General features: G+C 43.4%; 1 protein-coding gene across 2 annotated transcripts in view; it reads left to right on the top strand.

Annotated features, from left to right (window-relative positions):
- The window catches only part of E2F7 (E2F transcription factor 7), a 37477-nt gene extending 11129 nt beyond the window's left edge, over positions 1-26348 (top strand). Inside the window, exons 4-13 of one of the 2 annotated variants that reach the window (XM_036877173.2) lie at positions 88-253; positions 6144-6434; positions 7673-7831; positions 9262-9396; positions 15696-15881; positions 16366-16438; positions 18605-18797; positions 19855-20110; positions 21689-22110; positions 23397-26348. In XM_036877173.2, the coding sequence (XP_036733068.2) occupies positions 88-253; positions 6144-6434; positions 7673-7831; positions 9262-9396; positions 15696-15881; positions 16366-16438; positions 18605-18797; positions 19855-20110; positions 21689-22110; positions 23397-23564 (2049 nt within the window). In that variant the 3' untranslated portion in view covers positions 23565-26348. Of the gene's footprint in view, positions 1-87; positions 254-6143; positions 6435-7672; positions 7832-9261; positions 9397-15695; positions 15882-16365; positions 16439-18319; positions 18798-19854; positions 20111-21688; positions 22111-23396 lie in introns of both variants that reach the window. The other variant, XM_036877172.2, reaches the window with a different exon arrangement.
- The last annotated feature ends 1164 nt before the right edge of the window (positions 26349-27512 follow it).

The following is a 27512-nucleotide window of genomic DNA, read 5'->3' as shown; positions in this document are numbered from 1 at the left end:
GAACTGGCAGGTCCCCCGTTTGCCACCACTGCTCATTAGGGTGTTAACCATGTCATCTGCCCCCTCCCTTGTGTCTTCCCTTTGTAGCTTGATGTTGGGGATAGTGCCGTGGACGAATTTGAAAAGCGAAGGCCAAGCAGAAAACAGAAAAGTTTAGGACTCCTATGCCAGAAGTTTCTAGCTCGCTATCCGAGTTATCCCTTGTTAACTGAGAAAACTACCATCTCCCTTGATGAAGTTGCTGTCAGTCTTGGTACGTATCATCAGATCATCCAGAGGCCTGTCTCCAGTCAAAGTGGGTAACTACTTTCCGCGGGCAGACTGAAGGCATAAGGTAGCCTCTTTTATTAAGTAGAGAATGGGCCCCCACAAAAGTTGGGGACAGAGGGGCAAGTAGAGCTTCCTTCTGTCATCAAGTTTCTCATTGTTATGTACAGGATTCCAGGGAAACTTCTAGTCCTGAGGGTCAAACAAAAATTTGGGACTCACATTAAAAATTAATATCTCATATTTTAATTTCATCTTATTTCACACAGTTGCAAAAAGTTCCTAGAAATATCCTGCTGTTTATTTTTAATAGTGTTTCTAAGAGTTCAGAACTGCTGTTATTTCTGAGATAAGGCAAGATTTGAAAGCAAGAGCATGATGTTGGAAGCCCTATAGCATGATATTCACAGCAGGCCTGCCGAGCTAGAAGCACATCTAGACATTACTAAAACAGCTAAATCTTCTAACGAAGAATTCATGTATGTGCACAGCATAAGTGTATATAATAGCTCTAAATACGTAGACAGCCGCCACTGCATAGAGGCCCCTAGGGGGCATGGGTTGCAGTTGGGTTGATGATGAGCATGTTGTTGACAATCTTAAATAAGCAGAAGTGATTTGCAGGTGTGAGGTGTCCTCTTAAAGAATGGGGTTTTACATACAGAAGAAAAAGGGGAAAAGTCCCGAAGAAAACTGAATAAACTTTATGATAGATTATATATTTACTTTGTTGATTAGTTCTATGTCTTTTACATGAGGAACATTATGTTTACTAGACTCCCCCCTTCACCAAGTCCCCCCCCACAAGCCCCATTACAGTCACTGTCCATCAGCATAGTAAGATGCTATAGAATCACTACTTGTCTTTTCTGTGTTGCACTGCCCTCCCCGTGCCTCCCCCCACATTACACATGCTAATCATAATGCCCCCTTTCTTTCCCACCCCCACCTTATCCCTCCCTTCCCACCCATCCTCCCCAGTCCCTTTCCCTTTGGTAACTGTTAGTCCATTCTTGGGTTCTGTGATTCTGCTGCTGTTTTGTTCCTACAGTTTTTTACTTTGTTCTTATGCTCCACAGATGAGTGAAATCATTTGGTACTTGTCTTTCTCCACCTGGATTATTTCACTGAGCATAATACCCTCTAGCTCCATCCATGTTTTTGCAAATGGTAGGATTTGTTTTCTTCTTATGGCTGAATAATACCCATTGTATATATGTAGCACATCTTCTTTATCCATTCATCTACTTATGGACACTTAGGTTGCTTCCATTTCTTGGCTATTGTAAATAGAGCAATAAACATAGGGGTGCATCTGTCTTTTTCAAACTGGGCTGCTGTATTCTTAGGGAAATTCCTACAAGTGGAATTCCTGGGGCAAATGGTAAGTCTATTTTGAGCTTTTTGAGGACCCTCCATACTGCTTTCCAAATGGTTGAACTAATTTACATTCCCACCAGCAGTGTAGGAGGGTTCCCCTTTCTCCACAACCTCGCCAACATTTGTTGTTGTTTGTCTTTTGGATGGTGGCCATCCTTACTGGTGTGAGATCATATCTCATTGTGGTTTTAATTTGCATTTTTCTGATGACTAGTGATGTGGAGCATCTTTTCATGTGTCTGTTGGCCATCTGAATTTCTTCTTTGGAGAACTGTCTGTTCAGCTCCTCTGCCCATTTTTTAATTGGATTATTCGCTTTTTGTTTGTTGAGGTGCGTGAGCTCTTTATATATTTTGGATGTCAACCCTTTATCAGATCTGTCATTTATGAATATATTCTCCCGTACTGTAGGGTACCTTTTTGTTCTATTGATGGTGTCCTTTGCTGTACAGAAGCTTTTCAGCTTGATATAGTCCCACTTGTTCATTTTTGCTTTTGTTTCCCTTGCCTGGGGAGATATGTTCATGAAGAAGCCGCTCATGCTTATGTCCAAAAGATTTTTGCCTATGTTTTTTTCTAAGAGTTTTATGGTTTCATGACTTACATTCAGGTCTTTGATCAAATTTACTTTTGTGTATGGGGTTAGAAAATGATCCAGTTTCATTCTCTTACATGTAGCTGTCCAGTTTTGCCAACACTAGCTGTTGAAGAGGCTGTCATTTCCCCATTGTATATCCATGGCTCCTTTATCATCTATTAATTGACCATATATGTTTGGGTTAATGTCTGGAGTCTCTGTTCTGTTCCACTGTTCTGTGGGTTTGTTCTTATGCCAGTACCAAATTGTTTTGATTACTGTGGCTTTGTAGTAGAGCTTGAAGTTGGGAAGCGAGATCCCACCCACTTTATTCTTTCTTCTCAGGATTGCTTTGGCTATTCAGGGTCTTTGGTGGTTCCATATGAATTTTTGAACTATTTGTTCCAGTTCATTGAAGAATGCTGCTGGTAATTTGATAGGGATTGCATTGAATCTATAGATTGCTTTGGGCAGGATGGCCATTTTGACAATATTAATTCTTCCTAGCCAAGAGCGTGGGATGAGTTTCTATTTGTTAGTGTCTTCTTTAATTTCTCTTAATTAAAGTGTCTTGTAGTTTTCAAGGTATAGGTCTTTCACTTCCTTGGTTAGGTTTATTCCTAGGTATTTTATTGATTAGTTCTATTTCTTTACATAGCCCAGAGAAATGTGCTCCAGTAAAGTGACTGTCAGTCTGAATTATTCAAACTGATGGCTAGAAAAATTTTAGTTGCTGGGAACTGAAATAGTAAGGAGGCAATGGGCTGTGATAAGTCCAAGGACTGGTTTTGGGTCCAACAGGGCTAGATTTGAAACCCAGGTCTTCGGTTTATAGGCTATGAGAGAGAGCTTTAAAAAGTTAGTTAGTATTTTCTTGTCTATAACAGGGACTATAGAGCTACCTTGCAGAAACGTAGCCAAGCTGAGGATAATGTCAGTAATATGCCTAACTCAGGGCTTGGCTTGGGTAATTCTTACTGTTTGTGGAACAGTTTCTACCTAGCTCTTACTGGATGTCTGTCCACCTTCCCCAAGCTGTCCTGAGAGCCTCTGTAGCTAGGAGGAAGAAGTGGAGTGTTCGACTGGGGATCTGTTTTGGAACCCAGAAGTAAAACACAGTATCATCATCAGTGGCAGTGAAACAAGAAGGGGAAAGTGAGCCAGCTGGGTCATGACTCAGTGTAGACCAACTTGAGGCACAGGGTCCTGTCAACTAGTCTTACAGAATGAGGGTTAAAACAACAGATCATATAGCTGGAGTTCACGAAGCCAGCTTCCTCTATACACAGCTTCCATCAAGGGGCCTTGCACCAGTGTCAATGCAGAGGACAAAAGATGAGGTATTGCAAAGCTATGTTACAGGTTCCAGGGAGAATGGAGAAGTGGATTCCTACTCTCATGAGCTGCAGATCACTCTGCAGATCCCCATGGTATGACTGCTTGCAGCAGAACTCCAGAGATTTTTTGCAGTAGCTTCCTAATGCCTCATGATCACTCAGACCAGCAAAATGAACTTGCCATCTCTCCTCTTGTGAGGTCTAAAAATGGGAGTCCTCCCCAGGAGCTATTTCAGTGGTGACCATACTTTGAGGCTAAGTCTAAACTCCCTGCTACATCCCTGCTCACGAGCTGTAAGGCCATATTTTAACCAAGAATATGCAGAGCATTCAAATCACAGATTGTTTCTCAGACTCTGATCCCATGCATAGTTAACATAGATGCTATAGGTAAGAGGTTAAAGAACTGGGAGTAACCTTAGTAAATGGGAAACAGCACAGCCTAAGGAACTATTTTGCTGGGCTAAGATACACTTCAGTCCATCAGGAACTGAGGGAAGCAGAGCAACAGTTAATACACCCTTGCGGGCGTAACCAACACCATGACAGTATTAATAGGAGTGCCTTGATACAAAAGAAAAAGAAGGCTGAGTGCCAGGGAGAACCTTCCCTGGCAGAGTAAATCCCAGAGTGACCTGCAGATCTTGAAATGTGAAATGGGACATTTTAGTGCACCAACCAGTGGACAGGTAAGCTCTGTCTAGATTGAAAAGGTGTGTGATTATCCATGCAAGCAGCTGCCAACCTGGCTTTTGCCAGCATTGCCTACCAAGCACCATTGTGCATAATAAGCACTGTCTTACTCTCCAAGTGGTCAGAATCTCCTTTATTTTCCCTTCCTGGGATGTCTAGCCACTAGGTAGTGCTTAACAGCTTGTATCTAATACGAAGTAACAAAACAGTGGGGCATATGGCTGGCCCTGGGGTATCTTGGTTGTGCTCACATGACATTTCTAATGGGAAGGTTTATAGAATATTACACTCTTAACAAAAATGTATTAATATATGAAAACAGACTGGAATAAAGAAGCGGGCGGATCTAGAAAAGGGCCGCTGCCAGCACCTTCCATCAGGCATCTGGCAGTGAAGCCTGAGCTTCTGAGGGTGAAGAGCCTTTTAGGGCCGTGAGCTGAAATGTTCTGATAGACTGTGAAACATCTTTCCATGCATGTGATAGGAGTTCCTCTCAGCTCCAAAGTTCTCATTATAATTTGGTCTGTTTCTTGTGTTAAGCCTTTGAAGTGCCCAAAGCTACATTCAGTGAGTCTGCCCTGCTTATGGAACAGCTTCTGGCAAGTGAGCAGAAGAGGGCATGTTTGTAGCTGTACCAGTTTTCTGGGAGATGCCTGGAGGCTTTTGTTATGGATACAAAGATGAGAGCAGAGGGGGCCGGTCGCTCCCAAAATCCTCCTACACAACAAGATGAATCACAAGATATTTTTAAGATCTGTTTTTACTATGACCTCTCATGCTAATAGGGAGTTCAGGTTCTCCAGTGATGGGCAGAAAATATTTACAAAATAATACATAAACAGTAGACAAAACTAATACCTGCTGGAGACCTTTTATGTTTGTGGTCACATTTAATCCTTATCATCTTAGGAGATAAATACTCAGGACAGAAATGTTAAGGAACTTCCGAGGATCACTCGTGTAGTAAGACATAGAACAGGGATTCAAATCCAAGCAGTCTGAACCCGGATTCCCCACACTTAACCACTGTAAATATTTTTGGTAAATTTGATAGCTCATAACCCTAGCTGTCGGGGGAGTGTTGGGAAAGTGCATGGGGAGCTGATGAACATCATGGCCAGCCTGTGTTACACATGAAGGCTTTCCATGCTTCACCATTGGGCTGTTTGGCAGAATATGGTAAATGGGAACACCGAGTGGTTAATAGTTGTGACGAGCAAAAGGAGACTCAGATGTTGTTCCATGCCTGGCTGTAGCTTCCTTCAGAACCTAAGATGCCCAAGCTCTTGGCTTGTGAGTTTCCAGTGCAAAATAGGAAACAAAATACTTATCTTCTGTTTTCCTTACTGAGTCATTAAGAGTTAACAAGGTAACTCCTTCATGTCATTTTTAAAACTCCAGGAAAAGAGTATTGTCCAAACAAGCTATCCATTATGGATATTTTATAGTCTGCATAATTAGAAAGACAAGTCAGGGTGGACCACCCAGTGTCCATTAGACACCCCTTAGACATCAGCTGCCTGCCTGTTTTCACGTGCTGCAATGCTGGTGCAGTTTACCTAACAGGTCCAAAGGAAAGACATACTAGTGTTCATGTGATAGAGATGGAACTGTCATGCATCTCTAGGTGGGTGTTTTATCCTTGACCTTGCTGAGGGTTGGATTTCAAAAAACACATTAATTTCTGTTGCTTGTGTTCTTACTCGTTTGTGGTCTGAGCATCCAGCTTCCTGGGCATTAATTACACTGGACATCAGGCAAAGTAGTTGACAGACACAGTCCAGGCCCTCAAGGGGTTTATATTCAGAAATGCTTGATATGTTATGACATATCATGAAGGATATGATAAATGCAAAAATAATGATGGCTGGCTTCTGCTTTTCGAGCAGGTGTTGAAAGAAGACGCATCTACGACATCGTAAACGTGCTGGAGTCACTGCATTTGGTCAGCCGGGTGGCCAAGAATCAGTACGGCTGGCATGGATGGCATAGCCTGCCAAAGACCCTGAGGGCCCTCCAGAGGCTGGGAGAGGAGCAGAAATACGGAGAACAGATGGCTCACCTCCAACAGAAAGAGCTGGGTGTCATGGAGTATAAATTTGGGGAACGGAGAAAAGATGGCTCTCCAGATGCCCAAGATCAACAGTTACTGGATTTCTCTGAGCCCGACTGCCCTTCCTGTGAGTCCGTTGTGACCATGTGAGCAAAGGCAGAAAGAGCCGTGGTTTCCCCTAAAGAGGTTCACTGCTGGGATGGCAAGTGCCGGACTGGCAACCCTGGAGGGACACGTCCCCTTACTCTCTCTACCAAAGGAAGGGAGACAGATGGCTGCCCAACTGGGCTTCCCACTCAGCCTCACTCAAAGGCAGTCTAGTGGTGGTTCACCTGGTGTCTGGTGTGTCTGGACTGTAGATCACTGACAGCGCTCCCATTTCAGATTGACAGCTCCATGCTGGTTTCCATTTGTGAGCCTCTAAGGAAAGAAGCTATCTTTTCAAAGGATTAAGTCCTTAAAATTATGTTTTGGAGTAGATTACTTAGAAAAGAACCCTGTTAGCAGAAAATGTTGATAAGATGGAGAGACAACCCCTGCTTTCATTTAGTGCAGTTTTTTTTTTCAGTTACGTCTCCATTTTCTTCCCCTCCCAACTCGTATTTAACCTCTTCCTGTTTTAACCAAGGATCATCATTATCCCCTCACTTCCTGTTGCTTGAATGATTAAGTGCAAGTACCACTCATATTTTACTTGCAAATATAAAAAACAGAAACAAAGGTGGGCCTGGTTTTCATTAGATTCACTGCCTCGTGCCTGTTAGCTCCACCGCGTGAGCCAGTTCTCATCCTCATATCCAAGGGAGACAGCCATCTGTCAGGGATGATGTGCCTGCCATCTGACGGCGCACATATGATCAGTGTCTCCTATATATTTATAGTTTATTTCTCCATCTATTTCTGAACAGTGATGAAGAAGTGGGTGCCCACTATGTTAAGGCTATATTCTGTATATTGTGGGTACAGAGAAATAAAAACGGAATCCTTACCTTTGAGAGAAAAATCGATGTTTTGGAAACTTTCTGATCCCACCCTATCATTTATCCTACATTCATCTCTTTAAAAGTTGCTTCATGAAAACCACCTCACCTCATGGATTCTGTTCTATGAAGTATGAATATAAAGCATTAAAAGTAGTTTAAAATACGCACTTCAGAGTTTTACCTACTGTAAATTTTATACGCCACAAGAAAACCTGTTTTATTTCTCTCCAAGCCATCTTGTGATGTGTGTCCGGTAGGCTTCTGCCTGTCACCAGAGTGATCTTTCCGTCTGCTCGCACAGTTAAATAGTTCTGGCAAACTCTAAGGACATCTTTCTTGTGGTAAATTGTGTGTTTTGGTGCTTTTGTTTCATTCTCTGTAGCATCTGCAAACAGCAGAAAAGACAAGTCTCTGAGAATCATGAGCCAGAAGTTTGTCATGCTCTTCCTCGTCTCCAAAACCAAGGTCGTCACTCTGGATGTGGCTGCCAGGATATTGATAGAACAACGCCCAGATACCCCGGACCATAGTAAATTTAAAAGTAAGCACCTTTACCTAAATCCACTTACTGATGGAAAAGGGTGGCATATCATGTGTTGATATTTCCTGCCTCTGAGATTAAAAGAATCCTGGTTTTTGAGAAGTGCGCCCCTTCCTGCACTCACATGATTGTTGGTGCTCTGAGAGGTGAGTTAGACACATACTGGAATTCCCAGTAAAGTGCAGTCAGATGCCTGTCCCTCAGCGTGCATGGACGGTGGAAACAGAATGCCATCCCACAAGTGCAGGTCAGGGAGGGTATAAGATACTTTGCATTTCTCTTTAGTATCTATTTAGTAGCTTCGTCCAAGACAGAATGTCTGAGTTTTCTTTCCCTGTTTTTCCTCGCTCCTTGCATACTCCTCTGATAGATGGAGATGAAAGTTGTCCACAGGAAAGAACCAGAGGAATGGTTCTGTCAGGGTAGGTGGGGCTGGTGGGATGTAGTTGCTGGACAAGGAGAGCTTCTGAGGGTCATACCCACTGCACCTTCCTTTTAGCCCAAGCCTGAGTCCTGAGCCAGTGCCCCCCACTGCCAGGAGCCCTGGGAAGCCATGAGCTCAACATCCTCCAGCTTTTTCTGTTACCACCTGGAAATACAGCCACCCTGGAGGAGAAATGACTAGATAAAATCAAGCTCTGTCAGGACTGGGAAGGAAGTGGTAGCAGGGATGAATGCTTGACATTTCTGGGCGATAATCAAAGCTCCTTTGCTTGATCTTAGCCCCCAAGCTGGCTGGGTTTACTGCCTGTATATCAGTATCTTGACTAGATACTACTTTGTGGGTGTAGTCCTGCCAGTGGACTGTCTTACCACCCCTTCTGCATTTCCCCTCCAGTAGCTGCATTTTCTAAGCCACGCAGGACTCAGGGAGTGCCCGTCCCACCCCTCCCCACTGAGAAGCCGCCTGTCTAGCACAGTTGTACCTCATAAACTTGAGACCTGCACACCCACATGCCCAGGAGTGCAGCCTCACAGGGGCTCTGGGGAATCTCTGTCATTTTCATGAGCCATCTGCCTGATGGGGCTGCGGCCACCTCCGCCTGCTGGGAGAAACTCAGGGCCAGCTTTTGATATGCCACATAGCAGAATTGCATTTACAAGGCCTCTAATTACAGCCTGTTTTCCTCCCCGGGTGGTCCTGCCATCACGGTGCACCCAGCTGCCTGCTTGTCACACCAGGTGCCTCTTGTGGAAGGTGAAGTTGTGGAAATGGAAGGACACGCTAACCTTCCTTTAGTATGTGTCTTTAGACAGATCAGATTCACAAATCCCAGGAGGTTTCATGACAGAGCTGCTGGGCTCTTCATCCCACCCAGTGCTCTCCACGTGGCATTTATACATAGGTGGCTGAGAAAAGTGACCTGTCACATAAACTAAAATCTGGTGTCACAGACAGCGTAACCATAACTGTGCTTTACATATTCAAGCAAAGGTACGACGCCTCTACGACATAGCCAATGTTCTGACCAGCTTGGCTCTGATAAAGAAGGTGCACGTCACAGAAGAGCGCGGCCGGAAACCAGCCTTCAAATGGATCGGGCCTGTCGACTTCAGCTCCACTGGTGAGGCTGTGTGGTTTTGCTAGGGACTGATTTTATTTATAATCTCCGATTCCTTTTCCAAATCATACATCTACTACACAGTGAAATTTATCTTTGTTTCCCATAACCCACATGACATTCAAAATTAGACTTAGTGACGTCACTCCTGGAGCAACAAACATCAGCCCACGGTCAGCTCACACACACAACAGGAAGGGAAATCCTGAGAGCTTATACTGTAGGAGTTTCTGTGACTCTTAAATTACATCTCTTCAGCATATATTTTATTCCAACGTTCCTGAAGTTTGGAATAAATTGTGCTCAAGGATTAAACACTTATGGACTCTGGTTGCTTCTGCATTAGCAGAATAAAGCATTATTTTTCTCTGAAATTCCAGATAATATAAAAATGACATCAATTTCTATCACAAAACTAATATGTGGTAAGATGGCTTCTAAATATAGAATTGATGTAATGAACACCTTTTTTGTAATTTATTTAAAAGGTTAGGAATGTTGTAATTTTTGCTCGAGTAAAAGAGGATATTATCTTCTACTTACTTCACAGGTAATATTTGAGCAATTGGGGACTGAATCCTGCTGCACTCGCTGCCTTACATATATGGCTGTGCTGCCTGGAAAAGAGCCATTAAAGCTATTTTAAATTACCCTTCCAATTTTGGTATTGGTGGTATAAATTCCTACCACTTAATCCAGACTTATAAAGGATACAGTGCTCTACCTCACTTGTAACACACTGTTCACTCTGGATCTAGATGAAACCTCTTAAAATCAGGTATAACTAATTCAGCTCAGCCAGTATTTACTGCATGTGGGCTGTTGGCAGTTACTGTATTAATGGCACGAGAGAATTAAAGGTGCGAATGACACAGTCCCTGCCTACATGAAGTACGTCACTTTGCCATTTTACACTCCTCTGCCTTTGGGTTCTTGACTTTTCGCCTGTGAAGCCCTCTCCTCTGCAGCATGAAAGTATTCTACTCAGCCTTCAAGATCTGGCTCACATCCAACCCCCCTGTGACATGCTCCCTGACCCCCCAAAGCAGAGCATCTCATCCAACCGTTATGACTTGGTGTTGTGCTCTGGCCCTGGTGGTGGTGCCATTGCGCTATTGCCTCTGTTCTCCACATTTGAGGCCAGACTCCGTCCTTATTCATCCATGGTTACTGCTAGCCTGGAGCATTGCCTTATGTTAGCTGATTAATGAGCTTCTATAAAGGTGTATAATTAGCACACTTGAAAATTAGACAACAATTAGGCACTGCACATGATAGTACTGGCTCTGTAGGCATTCAGAGAAGACATGGGTTAGGTTCTGCTGGACCCAGGTTTTAGAGGGACAGAGAGTTTTTAGTTGAAGGAAGAGACACCTATGAACAAGCTGGTTTGTATTGGTGAGATCAACCACCCTGATTTGGGTGGAAGGCACAGGGTAGTGAATAATGAGAAAATGTAATCAATTGGTACCACATTTCAGAAGGTCTCAAAGGTTAAGCCAAGAAATTTATACTAGATGCAGCAGGCATGAGACACCAGGGATCTTGAGATAGATTAAAAAAGAAGAGGATCACAAAGATGATAGTATCATTGCAGAAGATAAGATAACGGGAAATGAGCTGGTGTTGAGAAGTCAGGAAATTCATGGATTTCCATAGCCAGTGGACAGCAACTGGGAAAACTGGTCTGATAAGGGGGAAGAGGGCCTGGAACCAGGTCAGGAACCTCCGAGCGGATATACTTCTCTACCCTTCAGATACCTGCACCTCCTTCTGCATTCCTTCATTCCATTACTGACCATACCATCATTATCAGCCCATCAAGTCTGAAATGTCACATTACCTTTGATTCCTTCATCCAGTCTTCACTCCCTGGTTAGCAGTTCCTCACTGTAAGACCCTATAAAGGTCTCTTCACCCTTCTGTCTTCCCACCACCAGCCTTGTCTTCCTTTTAACAGCCTTACTGAGGTATCATGACATACAGTAAGTGGCAAGTGGTTAAAGTTACAGTTTGGCAAGTGTTGCTTTGTATGCCCCTGTGAAAAATCACTACCCTCAAGATACTGAACCCATCACTCTCCAGTCTCCTCCTGGCCCCTTGTAGTTCTTCCCCCCTTCCCCCCATCCCCAGGGCAACCACTGGTCTGCTTGCTTTCTCTCTGCATTTGTATTTTCTACAACTTTTTATATGTGAATAACACAGTCTTTGCTCATTACTCACAGATTCCATATTTGCAAATTTATCTACTCACTAAAATTTTTTGTAACCAAAGTCAATACTGAGCATTTTCTCAGTTACTCAGGCATGGAAAGAGTGGCAGAAACTGAGTTGCCAACACCCCTGTTCCCAGCTGAGGCCAAGCATGGCGACTCTACCTTCTTGTGTCTCACACTTTCTTTCTGAATCTCATGCTATAAACAAATGTCCTTTTCGTGGTCTTTTTAATGCCATGTTTTCACATTTTTGTGCTTTGTGTTGGTGATTTCGCTGTTTAAAATGGTTCTCAAATGTCACACTGAAGTGCTGTCTGGGACCTTAAGTACAAGAAGGCAGGATATGCCTTACAGAGAAAGTGCATATGTTAGAGGAGTTTCATTTAGGTGTGAGTTCTGGTGCTCTTGGCTAGGAATTCAGCAGTAGTGGATCAACAGTTTAAATAAGGTGTCCTTAAACAGAAACACACATGAAACAGGGTTATTCATCAGTTGACCAGAATGTTGTACCCGTAGGATTGCAGGAGCCTAGCCCTCATTTCCTCTAGGGACAGAGGCTCCTATTTGCTGATTCAGTGTTCACAGTGACTTTATGGAACTAACTGCCACAAACAGCAAGATCCAACTGTAGTGTGCATACTCTTTAAATCAGGCTTCTTTCGCTCAGCCTAATTATTTTGAGATGAATCATGTAGATAGTTTATTCCTTCTTATTGCTGAGGAGTATTCCACTGTGGATAGTCTTTTTAATCTAGTCGACAATTTCTGCTTTTAAATTGGGTTGTTTAGACCATTTACTTTAATGTGATTACTGACATATTTGAATTTTGGTCTATCATCTCACTATTTTCAATTTTTCCCATCTGCTCAGAGTTTCTTTTTACTTTTTCGCTCTTCTTTTTGGGTTTATTAACTATGTTTTATGCTCCTTCTTTGGCTTTTATGCTCCCTATATTGACTTATTAGCTATAGCTCTGTGTTGTGTTATTTTGATGGCTCCTTTAGAGTTTACAGCATGCACCTTATAATTTATCACAAGCTACCTTAAAATGTTATTATACTACTTGTGTAAGAACCTTACAGTTGCATACTTTCATTTCTTCCTGCCTGGCCTTTATGCTGTTGCTACCAAACATTTATTGCTCTCTGTATTATGAATTCCACCATGCACTGTTACTGTTTTTGCTTTAAACAGTTGATTGCCTTTTAAGGAGACTTTAGTAAGTGCAAAGGATTGATATTTACCCAGATAGTCACCGTTTCTGGTGCCTGTCGTTCCTTTTTGTAGGTGCAAGTTCCCATCTAACATCATTTTCCTGTGCTTGGTGAACTTTAGCCTTTCTTGTAGTGCAGGTCTGCTAGCGGTAAATCCTCCAACTGTTTTATGTCTGAAAACATCTGTATTTTGCCTTTTTTTCCCCCAGGTTTGCAATACTGATATACATCACTGTGTAAGTTTAAGGTACGCAGCATAATGGTTTGACTTTCATTGTGAAATGATAACTGCAGTAAGTTTAGTCAGCATCCCTCCTCTCATAGAGATATAATAAAAGAGCAAAAAAAGAAACATTTCCTTATGAAGAGAACTCTCAGGATTCACTCTCAACTTCCCCATAGGCCACACGGCGGCATTAGCCACATCTGCATGCTGTACCTCACATCCCAGGTACTTCTCTTGTGACTGAAGTTTGTGTCTTTTGACTACCTCTCTCCTCTATTTTTGAAAGATACTTTCTCTGCATAAAGGATTCTTGTTAAAGGTTTTTGTTTTGTTTTTTTTCCCAGCACTTGATCCACTGTGGCTTCACTGTCTTCTAATTTGCATTGTTCTGACAAGAAATCTACCATTTGCTGTTCTTCCATATGCAGCGTGTCTTTTTTCTCTGGTTTGAAGGTTTTCTTTATGACCAGTTTGAAGTGATTTGATTAGTGCATGTGCCTTGGCATACTTTTCTTCATGTTTCTTGTACTTGAGTTGGTTGAGTTTCTTGGATCTATGGATTTAAAGTTTTCACCAAGTGAAAACTATCAGTCGTCATTTCTTTGAATACTTTTTTCTGTCCCCTCCTCTCCTGTCCTTTAGTGTTCCCAGTTACACTTATATTTGGCTGCTTGAAGATGTCCCACAGTTCACTGTTTTGTTTTCTTTTCAGTCTCTATTCTCTCTCATTTTGGATGGTTTCTGTTACTGTGTCTTCAAGTTCACTGTTTTCTTCTGCAACATCTTAGCTGCCATTAATCCCATTCATTGTATTTTTATCTCCAATGTTGTAGTTTTTCTCACTAGGAGTTCAATTTGTGCCTTTATATTTTCAGTGTCTCTGCTTACCATGCTCAGTCTTTCCTATAGTTTCTTGATTTATGGAATAATGTGCTATCTACTAATTGTATCATCTGTGTCACTTCTAAGCCCATTTGAATTGAGTTTCCTCCTTACTATGTGTTATATTTCCCTGCTTCTTTGTGTACCTGGTAATTTTTAGTTGTATGCCAGACACTGAGAATTATGTATTATTATTAGGTCCTAAATATTTCTGTATTGAAAATGTTCTCCAGCTTTGTTACGGGATGCTGAAATTACTGGAAACAATGATCTTGTTGGGTCTTGCTTGTAAGCTCTGGTAGGTAGAACTCTCTACCAGCCTTTAGTCTTGAGTACATTGTCCCCACCGCTGAGGAAACACCCTTTTAACCATTCTAACCATTAACCCGTGAACTACAAGGTTTTTCCACGTCATGGCAACAGATGCTATTCTATTCCCAGCCCTGTATGAGCTGCAGACACTTGACTCCTTCTACTCATTTTGATCCTGGCCTTGGGTAGGTTTCTCACATGTATGAGTACTCCACTGAGTACACAAGGGAGCCCTTTGTGGCTCGCCAGTGTTCTTTCTGTGTGGCTCTCCTCTCCAGTATTTTGCCCTTCAAACTCTAGCTGCCTGGGCTTTACTGGACTCCCAGCCCCGTGCTCAGCCTGCGGAGATTCCAGGCTCTGCCTGGGCCCCTTGCTCCCAGGACACGGAAATGTTCTCCAGGTACTAAGCTGGGGCCACCACAGAGCTCACCTCACTTAATTCTTGTCTCTAAGGGGTCACTGTCCTTCATGTCCTGATGTGCAATATCTTAAGAGCCATTATTTTACATATTTTATCCAATATTTTGTTTTAAGAAGGAAGGTAAATATGACCTGTGTTACTGTCTTGACCCATTATATTTTTGGTTCTATAATTTCTGATTTTCTAAAAGAACATTTACTGGATTTTTGTTATAAGAAAAAAACATAAGGTGGTTTACTTTTTCAATTCTTATGTGTTTTAGAAAATTAAGTCTAGCTGGGCCTTTCAGCTTATTTAGCTAATCATTAAAATGTGCATGCTTTGAATTTAGGAAAAAAACAGCACAGATGAACAGGATAGAAATGACTGTCTGAGCAACAGGGACTATTTCTATAGAAATTAAGCCTGGTTCTAAATAGGGAGTTCTGTCCTGATTTCACACAGGCTCCTTTAAGCATAAAATGGGCCTCGAAGGCCCAGCATTCTGTTATCCTCACTGTTCTGCAGCATTGGGACCATGAGGTTTCTGCTAACCTTATTCTTTTGGTCACTTAGTAACTCGGCCTCCTACTGCATAAGAAAGAAATAATAAAGTGTAACAGAGAATAGAGATTCTTGTACTTTATTGCCCTAGAGCTGTGGCATAGAGGCCCATCTCAATTAAGGTTATTATCTCTAAACATGCATGTTGGGCTGAGCAGGGCTGGGTTTTCCTTTGATGTCTCTGCCCAAAGACACCATCTGAAATGTCAGGTCCATTCTAATTTGGGGTAAAGAACATCTTGCTTTACTTTTGTTGCAGTTTAGGTAATTTTAGAATATTGGATTCAGTCTCACTTTATATTCATCTACTAATGCTTAAAAAATAATAGTACATCAAAAAAAATTGGGGTTTGAGACAAGGCTCATAAAAATTCCTTTGATTGTCTTAGTTTTTAATTTATAGACTAGCTCCATTACAATTACAGGCTCTCAAAACTATGTCTTAAAAAGCTGTATAACAATACCGCCAATTCTCTCATTTATTTAGATGAAGAACTAGTGGATGTTACTGCATCTGTCTTACCAGAATTGCAAAGGGAAACATATGGCCATATTCAGTTCTGTGCAAACCAGAGGCTGGCTCAACACGATGCCTTTAATGCAGCTCATGCTTCTGAGAGGATCCCGAGGAACGTAAACTCAGAACCCAGCAGCCCATATGGAGAAGAGCAAGGTAACTGCCTTTTCTAAATCCGTGGAACCCATCAATCGCCATGCTATTGTAACCCCACCCAGGCACTGGCATTTTAAAACAGCTCTTGAGGCCCTGCCTGTTTTCTCACTTACCTGAAGTGGAATGGTTGTTAGAAATAAAGAGTTGCAGACTTCACGGGGAACAGCATGTCCCCCTGCCTGAAACTGATCCTAGTGTGCCTTGAAGATCAATTGGTTTGCCAAGGTTAGTCTGTGATGTATCTTAGAAATTCTTCAGACTTACAAAGCAATGCTTACAAAACAAATCAATACTTTGTTTTGTTTTCTTGCTAATAATTGAAAAGACATGAATTCACCATTAACAGCTAGCTTCTGAAAATTGCTCGCTTTGAATCAAAACCAGAATGGATTTGAGATAGTACTATGATCCCTGAGTGGTGAATAATTAACTCTGTTGTATATAATTGGTGGCTATATTTGCAGGCCTTCATTTTTCTTTTCAGGATCAGGTGGCTACTCCTTAGAAATTGGAAGTCTGGCAGCTGTTTACCCACAGAAGATAGAAGACAGTTCACAGTAAGTGGTCTTTAAGAACTCTGAGCATATTCTTTTCTGTTTCCTAGTGTCAACTTTGACCAAATTGAAATGCCACCCATCGATAGGTAAACTTCAGCAAACTTGTTTATAAGTCAGCCATTTGTTAAGAATTGTATAAGTTTCCCCTTTGTGCCCAACACTGTGAAGGAGGTAACATCAGAGACACAAAAAGTATGAAAACCTTATCTCCTAAGCTATGAAAATTTATAGGGGAAGAAGAAGACAAATACACTGAAAAAGACAGCTCAGTACTAACAGCACCACAACGCTGCATGATAACCCGTGAATCACTCTGTCGTCATCACGGCTAGCTTTGTCTGTGGACAACCAGACACTGTTCCAAAAGTTTTATGTATATTAACTTATCTAATCGTAACAGCAGTCTTTTGAGGATGGTATCCCTATTTTACAGAGAGAAAACTGAAACCCAGAGAAGTTAAGTAACCTACCCCAGGTCACAGTGAAAATAAGTGACAGAGCTGGGATTCAAACCCAAACCTCCTGACTCAAAGTCTGGGTCTGATTTTGAAGGAAGTTATATATTATCAGAGGAATCAAAGGAAAAGCTAAAGAGGTTTAAAAAAAAAAACCAAGAGAGGTTTTTAATGGCAAATGTGGGAAGAAGCAGATTGCGAGGTGGATGGATGGGGTGGGGAGAGCCATAAGCTGATTAATTTGGCCATGATTTGTCCGAATAAGAATGTAAAAGGAAATATCATTCCTAAGGAGGGCTTAGGGTGTTGGAGCAAGCAGGGCAAGTTGGCAACACTCTGTGAAAGCCAAGTGAAAGAATCTGGGTTTACCAGACAGATGGTAAAGGGCCAGGATGGGTTCACTGGAGACCTCGCAGCTGCGTGAGGCAGGATGGGAGCAGATGACAGCAGCGCGTGTGAGTCACTCTGGCCTGCCGGGGCTCAGGCCTGAGCTGAGCCAGACAGACACGGGAATAAACGGAAATAGTGTAAGACAGTGAGTCGGCAAGACCCACCCGAGGGACAGAGGCACTGCAGGGTGCCTGCGTTTCAGACGGTGCTGCTACTGTGGAGAGAGGGAGGTTGAAGGTGGAGAGGTGGGACAGGGCGCACTACTCTCCGGGCACATGGCATTCCACAGAGCTGAGTGCCAGCGATTACTCCTCCAGGGGGGCTGAGACGCAGACTTGCCCCTGCAGCCATTGTGTTCCACTCTGTGTACCTGCAGTCAACTCTTCCCAGGGCCCAAGAGCTCACGAGCAATAGCGCTATCAATACCATACTAACTAACACTTTTGAACACTTTCTATTGTTACTAGATGTTAAAGTAGACTTTTCTTGTTATCTCAATTTCTGCTGAGACCCCCCAAAGCCAGACGAGTAGGTGAAAAGAGAGGCCACATCCTAAAGAGAAATGTAAGAGTATATATCAATTTGGGCACCAGACTGTCTCTGAGCTTCAGTTTTCCTCCCCAGTAAACAGAGGAAATGAGAATTGCTTCCATTACTATAATAATATAAATCATTATAATATTAGGCTCATCATTATAGTATCCACGGTAAGCATATGCTGGTAAGAGGTATGTACTGGGTAACCGGTACCTATCAGATGTGGAAGAGGCAGAGGAGGAGCATTAGCTTTAACCTGAGGTGCCCCTGAGAGCTCGTCCCCGCCACCTCTCAGCTCCTCATCAGCCCTAACCGTCCATCCGGGTTACGTGGCTGTCTGCCTCTGGGGTCAGCTACCATGTGCTCGGGGAGTGGACCTTGACATCAGCCTGAGCAGTGTTCTCTCCAGCTTCCGGAAGTCTCCCTTCAGGAAAGCAGAGTTAAGAGCCACTCCAGCGTGGTAACTGGGTGATCTCCATTGTGTTTCTTTTCATCACAGGGGGGAGACCTTTGCCAGCAAGAGAATGACACCTCTGCCACACAGCCTGGGCCCCACTACCCCTTTCCCCACCCCCTCTGTTGACTCAGAATATTACGTTAGCCCTTTTGCCCACCACGTATTCTCTGTGGCTCAGACGGACTCGCAGGCCTTCTCCCAGCAGAGTGGTCTGGAGGGACAAGCAGGTGTGTCGGCCGCTTCTGTGGCCTCAGACGAGGAGAGCCTCACGCCGGCCCTGCAGCCCTTGGTATATGTGCCCTCCACCTCGCTGTTCATGCTGTGCAGGAGCCTGCAAGAGAGGCCGGCCCCAGGGTCAGAGAGGGACAGCGGAAGCTTGGAAGTCACAGCAGCACAGCCGTCATCCCCACCCTCAGTCCAGAAGCGCCTCGGCGAGGAGAGGAAGCCCCACGAGGAGGAGCCAGTCACTAAAAGACAAAGTAGGGACAGAGACAGCCCTCTGTCCCTCGTCATACCCAAGGTAAGGGAGTTCGGGTGGACGGGCTCTGGCGTTCCCGCAGCCCAGAGCTGCTGCTTAACAAAGGTGCATAGATAGGAATAAGCTACTGACTGCGGAATATGAGGAGTGTCGAACTCCACTTGTATGAAGCTGAGGGCTGGTTCTCCCAGAAAATCTTGCCATCAAGTATTACTGTAAGAAAAGTAAGCAATTTTTATAAAAGTCACACTTTGCATAAAACTCTGAAAAGTATAAAGAAAAAACACTACCCATAACCACACCACATGGAGGCCATCACTGCTAACATGTACACAATCCTCCCAGTCATTTTGCTGTCCTTAAATAATCGTCTTAATCCAGGAGGCACCTCACTTGAGAGGCAGGACATGAGTGCTGTGGGCCTCAGTGCCTGCCAGTTCTCTGCTCAGAGATCCCACTTCCTTAGCTATGAAAGGAAAAGAACGAAAAGAGGAGCTGCCCGTGTCTCCCACTTGGTAGCCATTCAGAGGTTAATGGGATGTGACCATGAAACTCGCAGAAGCAGAAGCATTGTCATTACGGCCGTTTGCAGTTCAGCTAGGCATGCTTCACAGACATCAGTCCATTCATCTCAGACCCTTTCTCTATTCCCTTCGCTTGCCAGAATGAGTTTTTCTAGTTTTGTACCTAGCCTGAGATTGCAGAACAGAAGGGAAAGACCGATGGTCTATGTCTCAGCCACTAAGGTGGCTTTGGGCTGGTGCCGCAATCCTTATTAGGCCCCTAAACGATTGTGACATCAACACCCTTTATATGTTAGTGGCTCAGAAGTTTATTTCACAATCTGAATACCATGGCCAGTTCTCTATTATGTAAAATCTCCATCATCTCTGTGCTTAAGAGTCAGAAGCCTACAGAAGTACATGATGTGACATCGATTTTCAGACCATTCCTCTAAATATGACTGATACACAAAAATCAGTGTGGCACACAGCCACATGTGACCTTTCTGCTCATGTTAGCTCTTTTGAGAAAGCTGTTAAGATTTACTACTGGGGTTTTGACTTGCTTTTCTGGTTCCTGGTTTGGCTGTGCTTAGAAACCCTCAGATCCCACCGACACTGCCTCTCCCAAGACCATGGGTAATGGGAAGTCCGTGCACCTTGGTGATGCTCACATGAGTGGCCGGCTCCCTGCTCCAAAGGAGGTTTCGGGAAAGGCCACAGCAGATGGCCTCGTTTCTTCTGACTGGGGAAATCCTTCAAGAAATCCTGAGATTGAAAAGTCTTCAAAAGACGGAGAAGGCATCAAAGATCCTTCTTTGCTGCAGTACCTCTATGTGCCGTCGCCAGCTGGTAAGGGATGGCGTCGTGTCTCAGAGTCCCTTAGACAAGGCAGATCATAAACTGGATCTTAAAAAGTTTTTGTCCGCATCCCCTGACCAGAGTGGGCCCTTGAGCTGCTGTGTAGAGCCTCTGAGCCGCTGTGGCCCCTTGTTTCTCCATCTGGGAGGTAATGGTGGAGGCTGCTTTCACTCTCATCTGCCTCAAGGATAATGGGAAAATAATTTGGGTGGGGCTTGTTTGTTTTTAATGCATGAAACTTTATTTGGTAAAAAACACAATGAATTCAAAAGGTGATTCTGTTTTTATGATCCAGCTGAACCTAGCATTGGCTCGGTTTAATAATATGAACCTGTTGGCAACTGTGTTGCTATAGCTCACTGATCTCTTGAATATCCAGAAATACGGGGGCATGTCATTGTGGGTCCAGGCCTGGAGTGAGGAGGCTGGATGTTCAAACCACTTACTACCTGTGTGAAATTAAGACTCAGCCTCCTTGCTGGTGTAACAACAATTATAATAGCAATAATAGCACCTGCTTTATGTGGATGCTCTGAAAATTGAATTAAATTTAATAATACATCTAAAGCACTTAGAATAATAGTGCCTGACACTTAGTAAGACTCAGTAAATGCTGTTACTATCTTGAAATAAAGCAGAAATATAATAGATACCTAATTTTTAAGATACGCAATGTGTACATGAAGCTGCTCTTACTGCAACAAGACTTAAATCAACTTTTTCCAGTTCCTTTTCATTTGACAGGTTAGGTAGGTACTTACTACTCACTTATCTAGAAAACACTCTTTATTCTTTTAACAAATATTTTTGAGGGCTTAATCTAAGCATGATATGAGTGTTGTGGATACACCAACCAGCAAAAACCAGACTCACTCCTACTGACAGAAAGTGAGAGCCCAGCGCAGGGACTGGTGGTTTCTTCTGGGGTGGGGACCCTTTGACACTGTGGTGAGGCCCACAGATTCCTCCTCAGAATGTTTACAGAATGCATAGAACTAAATACATAGGATTGCAAAGGAAGCCAATGATACTGAAATTCAGGTAGAGAAATAAGTGTTTTAATTATAGTGACATAAAGATCTGACAGCGAGCCTAGTAAACTCATAATTTCGAAGTCTCTGTGAGCTCAGCAGGCTGTGAAGAAGTCTGCCGTAGCTGTAATGTGTGAACAGATCTGCTCTCTACTCAAAACAGTCAGGATGCTATTGATAACATTATAATTTGTTGCCTGTGATCTGAAGGGAGGAAATAAAAATTCCAGCTGGAAATGCTTCAGATTAGACATGACTTCTCTTCCAAGTTGACTTTCCTCCTCAATTTGGGTTCAGTGTAGCTCACATTCATCAAACCCTCTAAGGAGCCACCAAATTATCCCACAGGTGAACGTGGAATTTCAGGAGTGGCTGCTGCTATGGAGCAGCAGCGTGGGGGTGGGAGAGCATGGAGAGGGGCTTGACCTGGCTGGCTGGGATGATTGTTGGGGCTCCCGGGGGAAGGGGCCATGAGGAACATGAGCTGGAATGAGATCTTCATGTGTGTTGACATGCACCTTGTTCTGCTCTGTTTCAGGATTAAATGGTTTCGGTGTGCTCCTGCCGGGCGGTCAGACCCCCCATGCCATGGGGCCGTCTTCGGGCCAGCCGCCGGCCCTTGGTGTTCCTTGCATGGTCTTGCCGTCCCCAGCACTGGGCCCCTTCCCTGTCCTCTATTCTCGCACAATGCCTGGGCCAGTTTCTGCTGCCCACACCGCTCTCCCAAACACAGGACCTGTGAATTTTGGCTTGCCTGGCCTCAGATCAGCAGCTCATCTCCTCATCAGCCCTGCAGCCATGGTTAATCCAAAATCATCTCCACTCCCCTCTGCAGACCCTCAGCTACAGGGTTCATGCTCACTTAACCTGAGTCCCGTAATGTCAAGATCACACACTGTCATCCAGCCCGAATCCCTCGCTTATGGGGCACATCCGGTCTCTGCAGTAAAATTACAGCAGGTGAGTTCTCAAGTTTATTTCACTTTGGCACAACCAGGCTTGTCACTCTGACGGGGCATGCCTCCAGCTTAGCTTCTATTTTAGTCACATGACTGGGACAGGCTGTAGGTCAGGCTCTATGCAAGTTCTGCTACAGACCCAGAATTGTCTGATCATTTTGTAAAGCACAGAGACTTATGGTGGAATCTCCTTTGCTTTGGAGGCAAAAATATTCCTTGGTTGTCAATCTGTTAATTAAAATTAGAGGCACTTAATTCAGGCATGGTTCAGGGGGATTTTTGCTGAATGCCAAATATTCAGATGATTTCTCCAACTTTCGTTGCATTAGGTCAATAAAGGAGACCACCCTGAAATTTAATTGTATAGGTATTGAAAGAGTCAAGGGAAACGAAAGTCTTGATACTAATGCAAAGATTTCTAGCATCTGTCTTTTCTTAAAATGTAATGTTTAGGAAGCAATGGATATATATATATAGATATATATTCATATAAAATATATAAAACCTATAATCAGTATAATCAGTACTGTATTTCTCCCCCATTTGTAGTTCAGTAAATATTTGTTGAATTCGTATTATGCATTAGGCATTATATTCAGAGTGATTCTTTTCTTTCCCAGAAAAAGTTACATTGGGCCCTAAAATGTTTTAGACAAGTTACTCAAAGGCTCAGGGTTTGCTAGACATTGAAAAATAAACATCTTTGTTTTTAAACAAGGTGATCATACCATATCATATGCTTTTTGATCACTAGGCAGTGAGGACATAACAGTAAACAGGACCATGGTCCCTTCCCTTTTAGAGAACATTAAAGGGATAAATACTTAACATTTAACAGGAGAGGATAAATATCAGCAAGTAAACAAGAGCCGAGACCCATACACTTACTATCTGCCTAACATGGCCTAATGTGCTTTATAAATATTACCTCTTAATTCTTACAGCCATGGCTAGTTGTACTTTTCCATCCCCGGTGTGTGGGTGTAGAAACTGAGGACAGACGTGTCAATTTGCCAGGTCACCCAGCTAGTCCCGGCACAGCCCAGACCCTGGCCCAGGGGCCAGCGCCACACTTTTAACCTCTTTGCTGGGCTGCCTTTCTGCATGCAAAATGAGTGAGAAGTCATTCCCTGTTGTGTTGAGTGTTGCAAAGGGGACGAACGGGTGGGAGTGATGGAAAAGCAAAGGGGGGGCCATAATGACCCAGGGAAAGAGGCCGCCTCTGGCTCAGCGTCAGAACGATTTGACTTCACTTGTGTTTGTATTCACTCTTGGTGTCTTTTCTAGTCACCAGTTCCAGTGACCCCAAAGAGCTTCCAACACACACATCATGAGACGTTTTTCAAGACACCTGGCAGCCTCAGAGACCCCGGCCTTAGAAGAGAAAGGAGTCAGTCACGGAACGCCAGCTCAGCGCAGAGGAGACTCGAGATCCCGAGCAGCGGGTCTGACTGACCCGACGCCTTGCCAGCTGGGATCGGACCGCCTGCCTTTCCCCGCGTTTCAGGGGCTGCCCTAACGTGAAGGGAAAGCAGAATGCAAACCGCCCAGCTTCACACATCCTTCCTCTCTCTCATCCACTGGTTCTGTTAACTTCCCATCATCATGAATCATCTATTTTCCTGAAAGTAACTGTTATTAATTGTGCATTTAATACCAGTTAGAGTCCAGACTCTGCACGGTGTCACAGTGAAAGCACCGATTGACTTTGTGGTTTTGATTCAAGAATCATCTTATTGCTGGAAATCGACCAGAACAGGCTGCTGGAGCCTTGTGGCTTTCTAAAGGAGGGGCCTGTCTAGCACTTAACGAGGGTGAACGTTCTTGACACGTATTTCCACTCACTCTGAGTAGATCTGTGGTGGAGAGAGACTTGCTTTCTGCAGTTTAAAAAAGCTACTGCTTCCTTAGGCTTTGTCAGGAAGCCTGCTTCAGTTGTGAATCCTATGGTATTATTTATTTTGTTCCTGAAGTGGGATTTAGTGCAAAAAGTTTACAACTACAGCAAAACACATGTTTTTCAGGGTATGACGACTTGAATGTTTATACTTTTTTCCTATAACTTGCCCTGCGCTTACTTTACGACCTAGTAATAATGTGGATAAGTGTATGTACATGACAGAACGTCAAAACCAAAACAACTGTGAATGGCACACCTTGCTCCAATGAACTCGCTGGCCCTCTCTGGGCATGCAAACTAAGGTGACCTCCAGGTCCCCACAGCTGCTTCTCAGACAACTGTGTGAATAGTGAGGTTCTCCAGTCCCTTTGTGAAAATCCTACCATGTCAGTTTCCTTCACTACGTGCCCCTGAGGTGTTTTATTTAAACATTAATGGTAGAGTATCAGGTGTGGATGCCTTCTAACAATTGCTGTTTACTTGACTGAATCAGGATGGTAGAAAGTACTCATATGGAAAATTGGAGCCTGGATGGGACCTTTCAGTAGAGTTCTGAAGAGTACATGATGTAGAAATTGATAAAGGACGATAGGTGATACTTTGATTTTTTTCTTCTGCTTGTTTTCTTTGTATTCAGAAGAGTAAGAGGAAAAGTGGACACATTACGTTCAGTATCCAAGAGTATTCAAACCAGTTATTTTTCAGAGAACTTATGGAAAACAAAAATGGTGAGTGCAGGGGTTCACTGTTCTGGCATGAATACAATTCTGGAAACTGTTCTGCAGATCCCTTTGTTAAACCATATTATTACCTTAGGGTTTCATTAAGTAGCCAAACTAGATCTTTGTGTTCTTAGATTTATTAATATTTACCTCATTTTTGTCTCTTCAGAGTAAATATCTTTTTCCCTCCTTGCCACCCTTCTTTTCTTCCTCCTCCCTTTCTTCATTTCTTTCACTCTTTTTTTTAAACTTCTATCTTAGGTTCGGAATCTTGGTGTAGGGTTTTGTCTTATTTTTATTTTTGGACCCAATATAATGTTATATGAAAGAATAAAAATTAATTTAAGAGACTCTGGGAGTCTGAGTAAAGATGCTTTATATTAACTACAGGATAATATTAGCCTTATTACCCCCACAATATTTTTAAAACTTGAGGTAGGTAGCCAGATTAAATAAATTTGTTATGTAAAATTTTTATCAACACTAAACTTTTAAAGTTTACAGGATGGGTTTTTTTTTATCTTTTTCACAGTCTTCTCCAAAGTTCAACAGATAAAAACGTGGCCCTAGTTGTCAACAACTGCATGTTAATGATTACCCTGAACTAATATGATGGGTTCCCTGTTGAGACAAATAAAATGTGCCTTTTCGGGTCGATTGTTACAGGACATGCAGTGTATGAATCTCCGCAGGGTCCATGCATTTTAAATACACCATACTTAAGAACGTCCACAAAATATTTTCGCTTGAGAAGTCTGCATTTAGATGAAAACACAAACTGATTTTCCCCTCACTTTTCTGGGATACTCCCCCCTTATTTAACCCCTTTGCTATCTTGTTAATTCTGTTTATGATACGACCTCGTAAGCCTCGGAGAATTCACGGTTCTTGAGGGATGTTAGGAAGCAACTCCCAAAATGAGAATTTTATGACTCTGTAACCCAAATTAGCAATAGCAAACAACAAACCCCTTTTGTATTCAGCACCTGCTTTTTAATGTGGCTTCGTGACATGCAAAAATCCAGTGCAATGCTTGTTTCTGGACGGAAAGTGAGTCTGTTTCCTCCAGAGCAACTACCAGTTATACTGTGGCTGATCTAGACTTGGTACTTGGGGAAGTGAAGACGCAATGGCAATTTTGAGTCTACCCTTGTATAATTTAGTGAAAGAAAATAAAATTGTTTGTGATCCTGCTAAGGAAACGCAGCTCTGAGTTGGCACGGAGTAAGGCGTGTGCCCTGTGCAGTCCAGGGTTTGTGAAACCCTTTCGTTCTGGTACAAGAGTTGGGGGTATAACTTTTATACTTGAATCGACCTACCAAGTTTACATTTCTCAATATCTTTTTGTAAGGTGCTATTTCTGTATTTAAATACCTTTTTTTGTTTTTTCAGTGTAAAGCTGCTTTCTGCTTACCTTGTTGCACTGCTAGTTTTATGTCGGTATTTTATTGCTGCTTACTGCTTTTTTCTTCATATTACTTAGCTCTGCTCTTTTTTCTAGTGGCTATATTATCTATAGCTGTCTGCTTGTAACTTTACTGCAGGTAAACTGATGTTCTCCTTTTAGGAAACTATTAAGCTTTAAAAAGTAGCAATAAAAGTTGATTCATTTAAGAAGTGTTGGTTGTGTGTGGGCTTTCTGTGTGTAAAAGTTTCAGTAAGACCATTTCTAGCTGCAGCACAGCCCCCCAGGCCCTCATAAAGCCCAGTCAGACCTTTCTGCTGAGGCCTCCTGCTGGCCTTCCCATACGCCAGGACTCACCGTGTCAGAATTCCGTGGGAGCCTGAGAGGACTGAGAGAGGCGCCCAAGCTGCTGGGTCCCACTGAGTCAGCACCTCTCTAGGTTTGGAGCTTCCGATGCTCAACTGCAGGAACCAGGTGAGTGCAGACCTCCCCGACTTCTGACCGCGGCCAGGATAGGTGTCTCTCAGGCTAGCCAAATTCCATTGTTCACACTCACCGTTAAACTAACCTCCAAGGATAATCTGATTTTCCCTAGCTCATCTCTCCGAGTCATTCACACTACATGGTCCGTAGCCCCCAGCTAACTCGGGAGGCACAAGGGACAGCGGCAGCCTCGTGACCCTGGTATCAAGCCCCACGCTTGGTCCTTGGGGAAAGGCCCCAGAGTGGTGACAGGACCTGCAGGGCTTGGCCCTTTTGGCAGTCAGCTGGATCTAGCCTGTGCCTCCCTCATCCTACTGGGACCTCTTGCTTCCAAACATCACTCCCTGGCCCAGTCTCTGTTCCTCTCACAAGACATTCATCAAATAACCCAGGATAAATTTGCTTCTACACACACACCAGGAGGATTTTACTGGCTTACATTCAGAGGCATATTACACCTTAACAGGCACTTACCAGTAACTTCTCATGCCCGCCTCGGTTATCTGTAATGGTGTAAGCAGTGTATTGAACAAGCAAGACCCGGGGCAATCCCAAAGCACCTTCGTGTTGTCTCCCAGTGTCCCTTTAAGCCTGGCAACCCATCCCACCCTTGTATGAATATTAGGTCCGACCTGACTTCTCCAGGTACTATAAATAACAGAAGTTCTGTGTTCATTTTAAGTTACAAAGACAGTCTCAATTATGCAGAATGAATATTTACCACTTCTGCACCTGGAGCTCACTGGAGAGAGGGGGGCTTGGACCTCTGTCTCTGGTGAGCACTTCTCCCTCAGCGTGCTTGCCTAGAGTTCTAGCCCCAGCAAGGTCCGGCACGGCCGTGGGACAGGAGAGGCCAGCAGGGCCTTGACTGCTCACCAGGCCCAGCCATAAAC

The sequence above is a fragment of the Manis pentadactyla genome, chromosome 10, assembly GCF_030020395.1.
Source record: "Manis pentadactyla isolate mManPen7 chromosome 10, mManPen7.hap1, whole genome shotgun sequence".
Classification (NCBI taxonomy): Eukaryota; Metazoa; Chordata; class Mammalia; order Pholidota; family Manidae; genus Manis; species Manis pentadactyla.
This window is presented reverse-complemented; position numbering and strand designations above follow the sequence as displayed.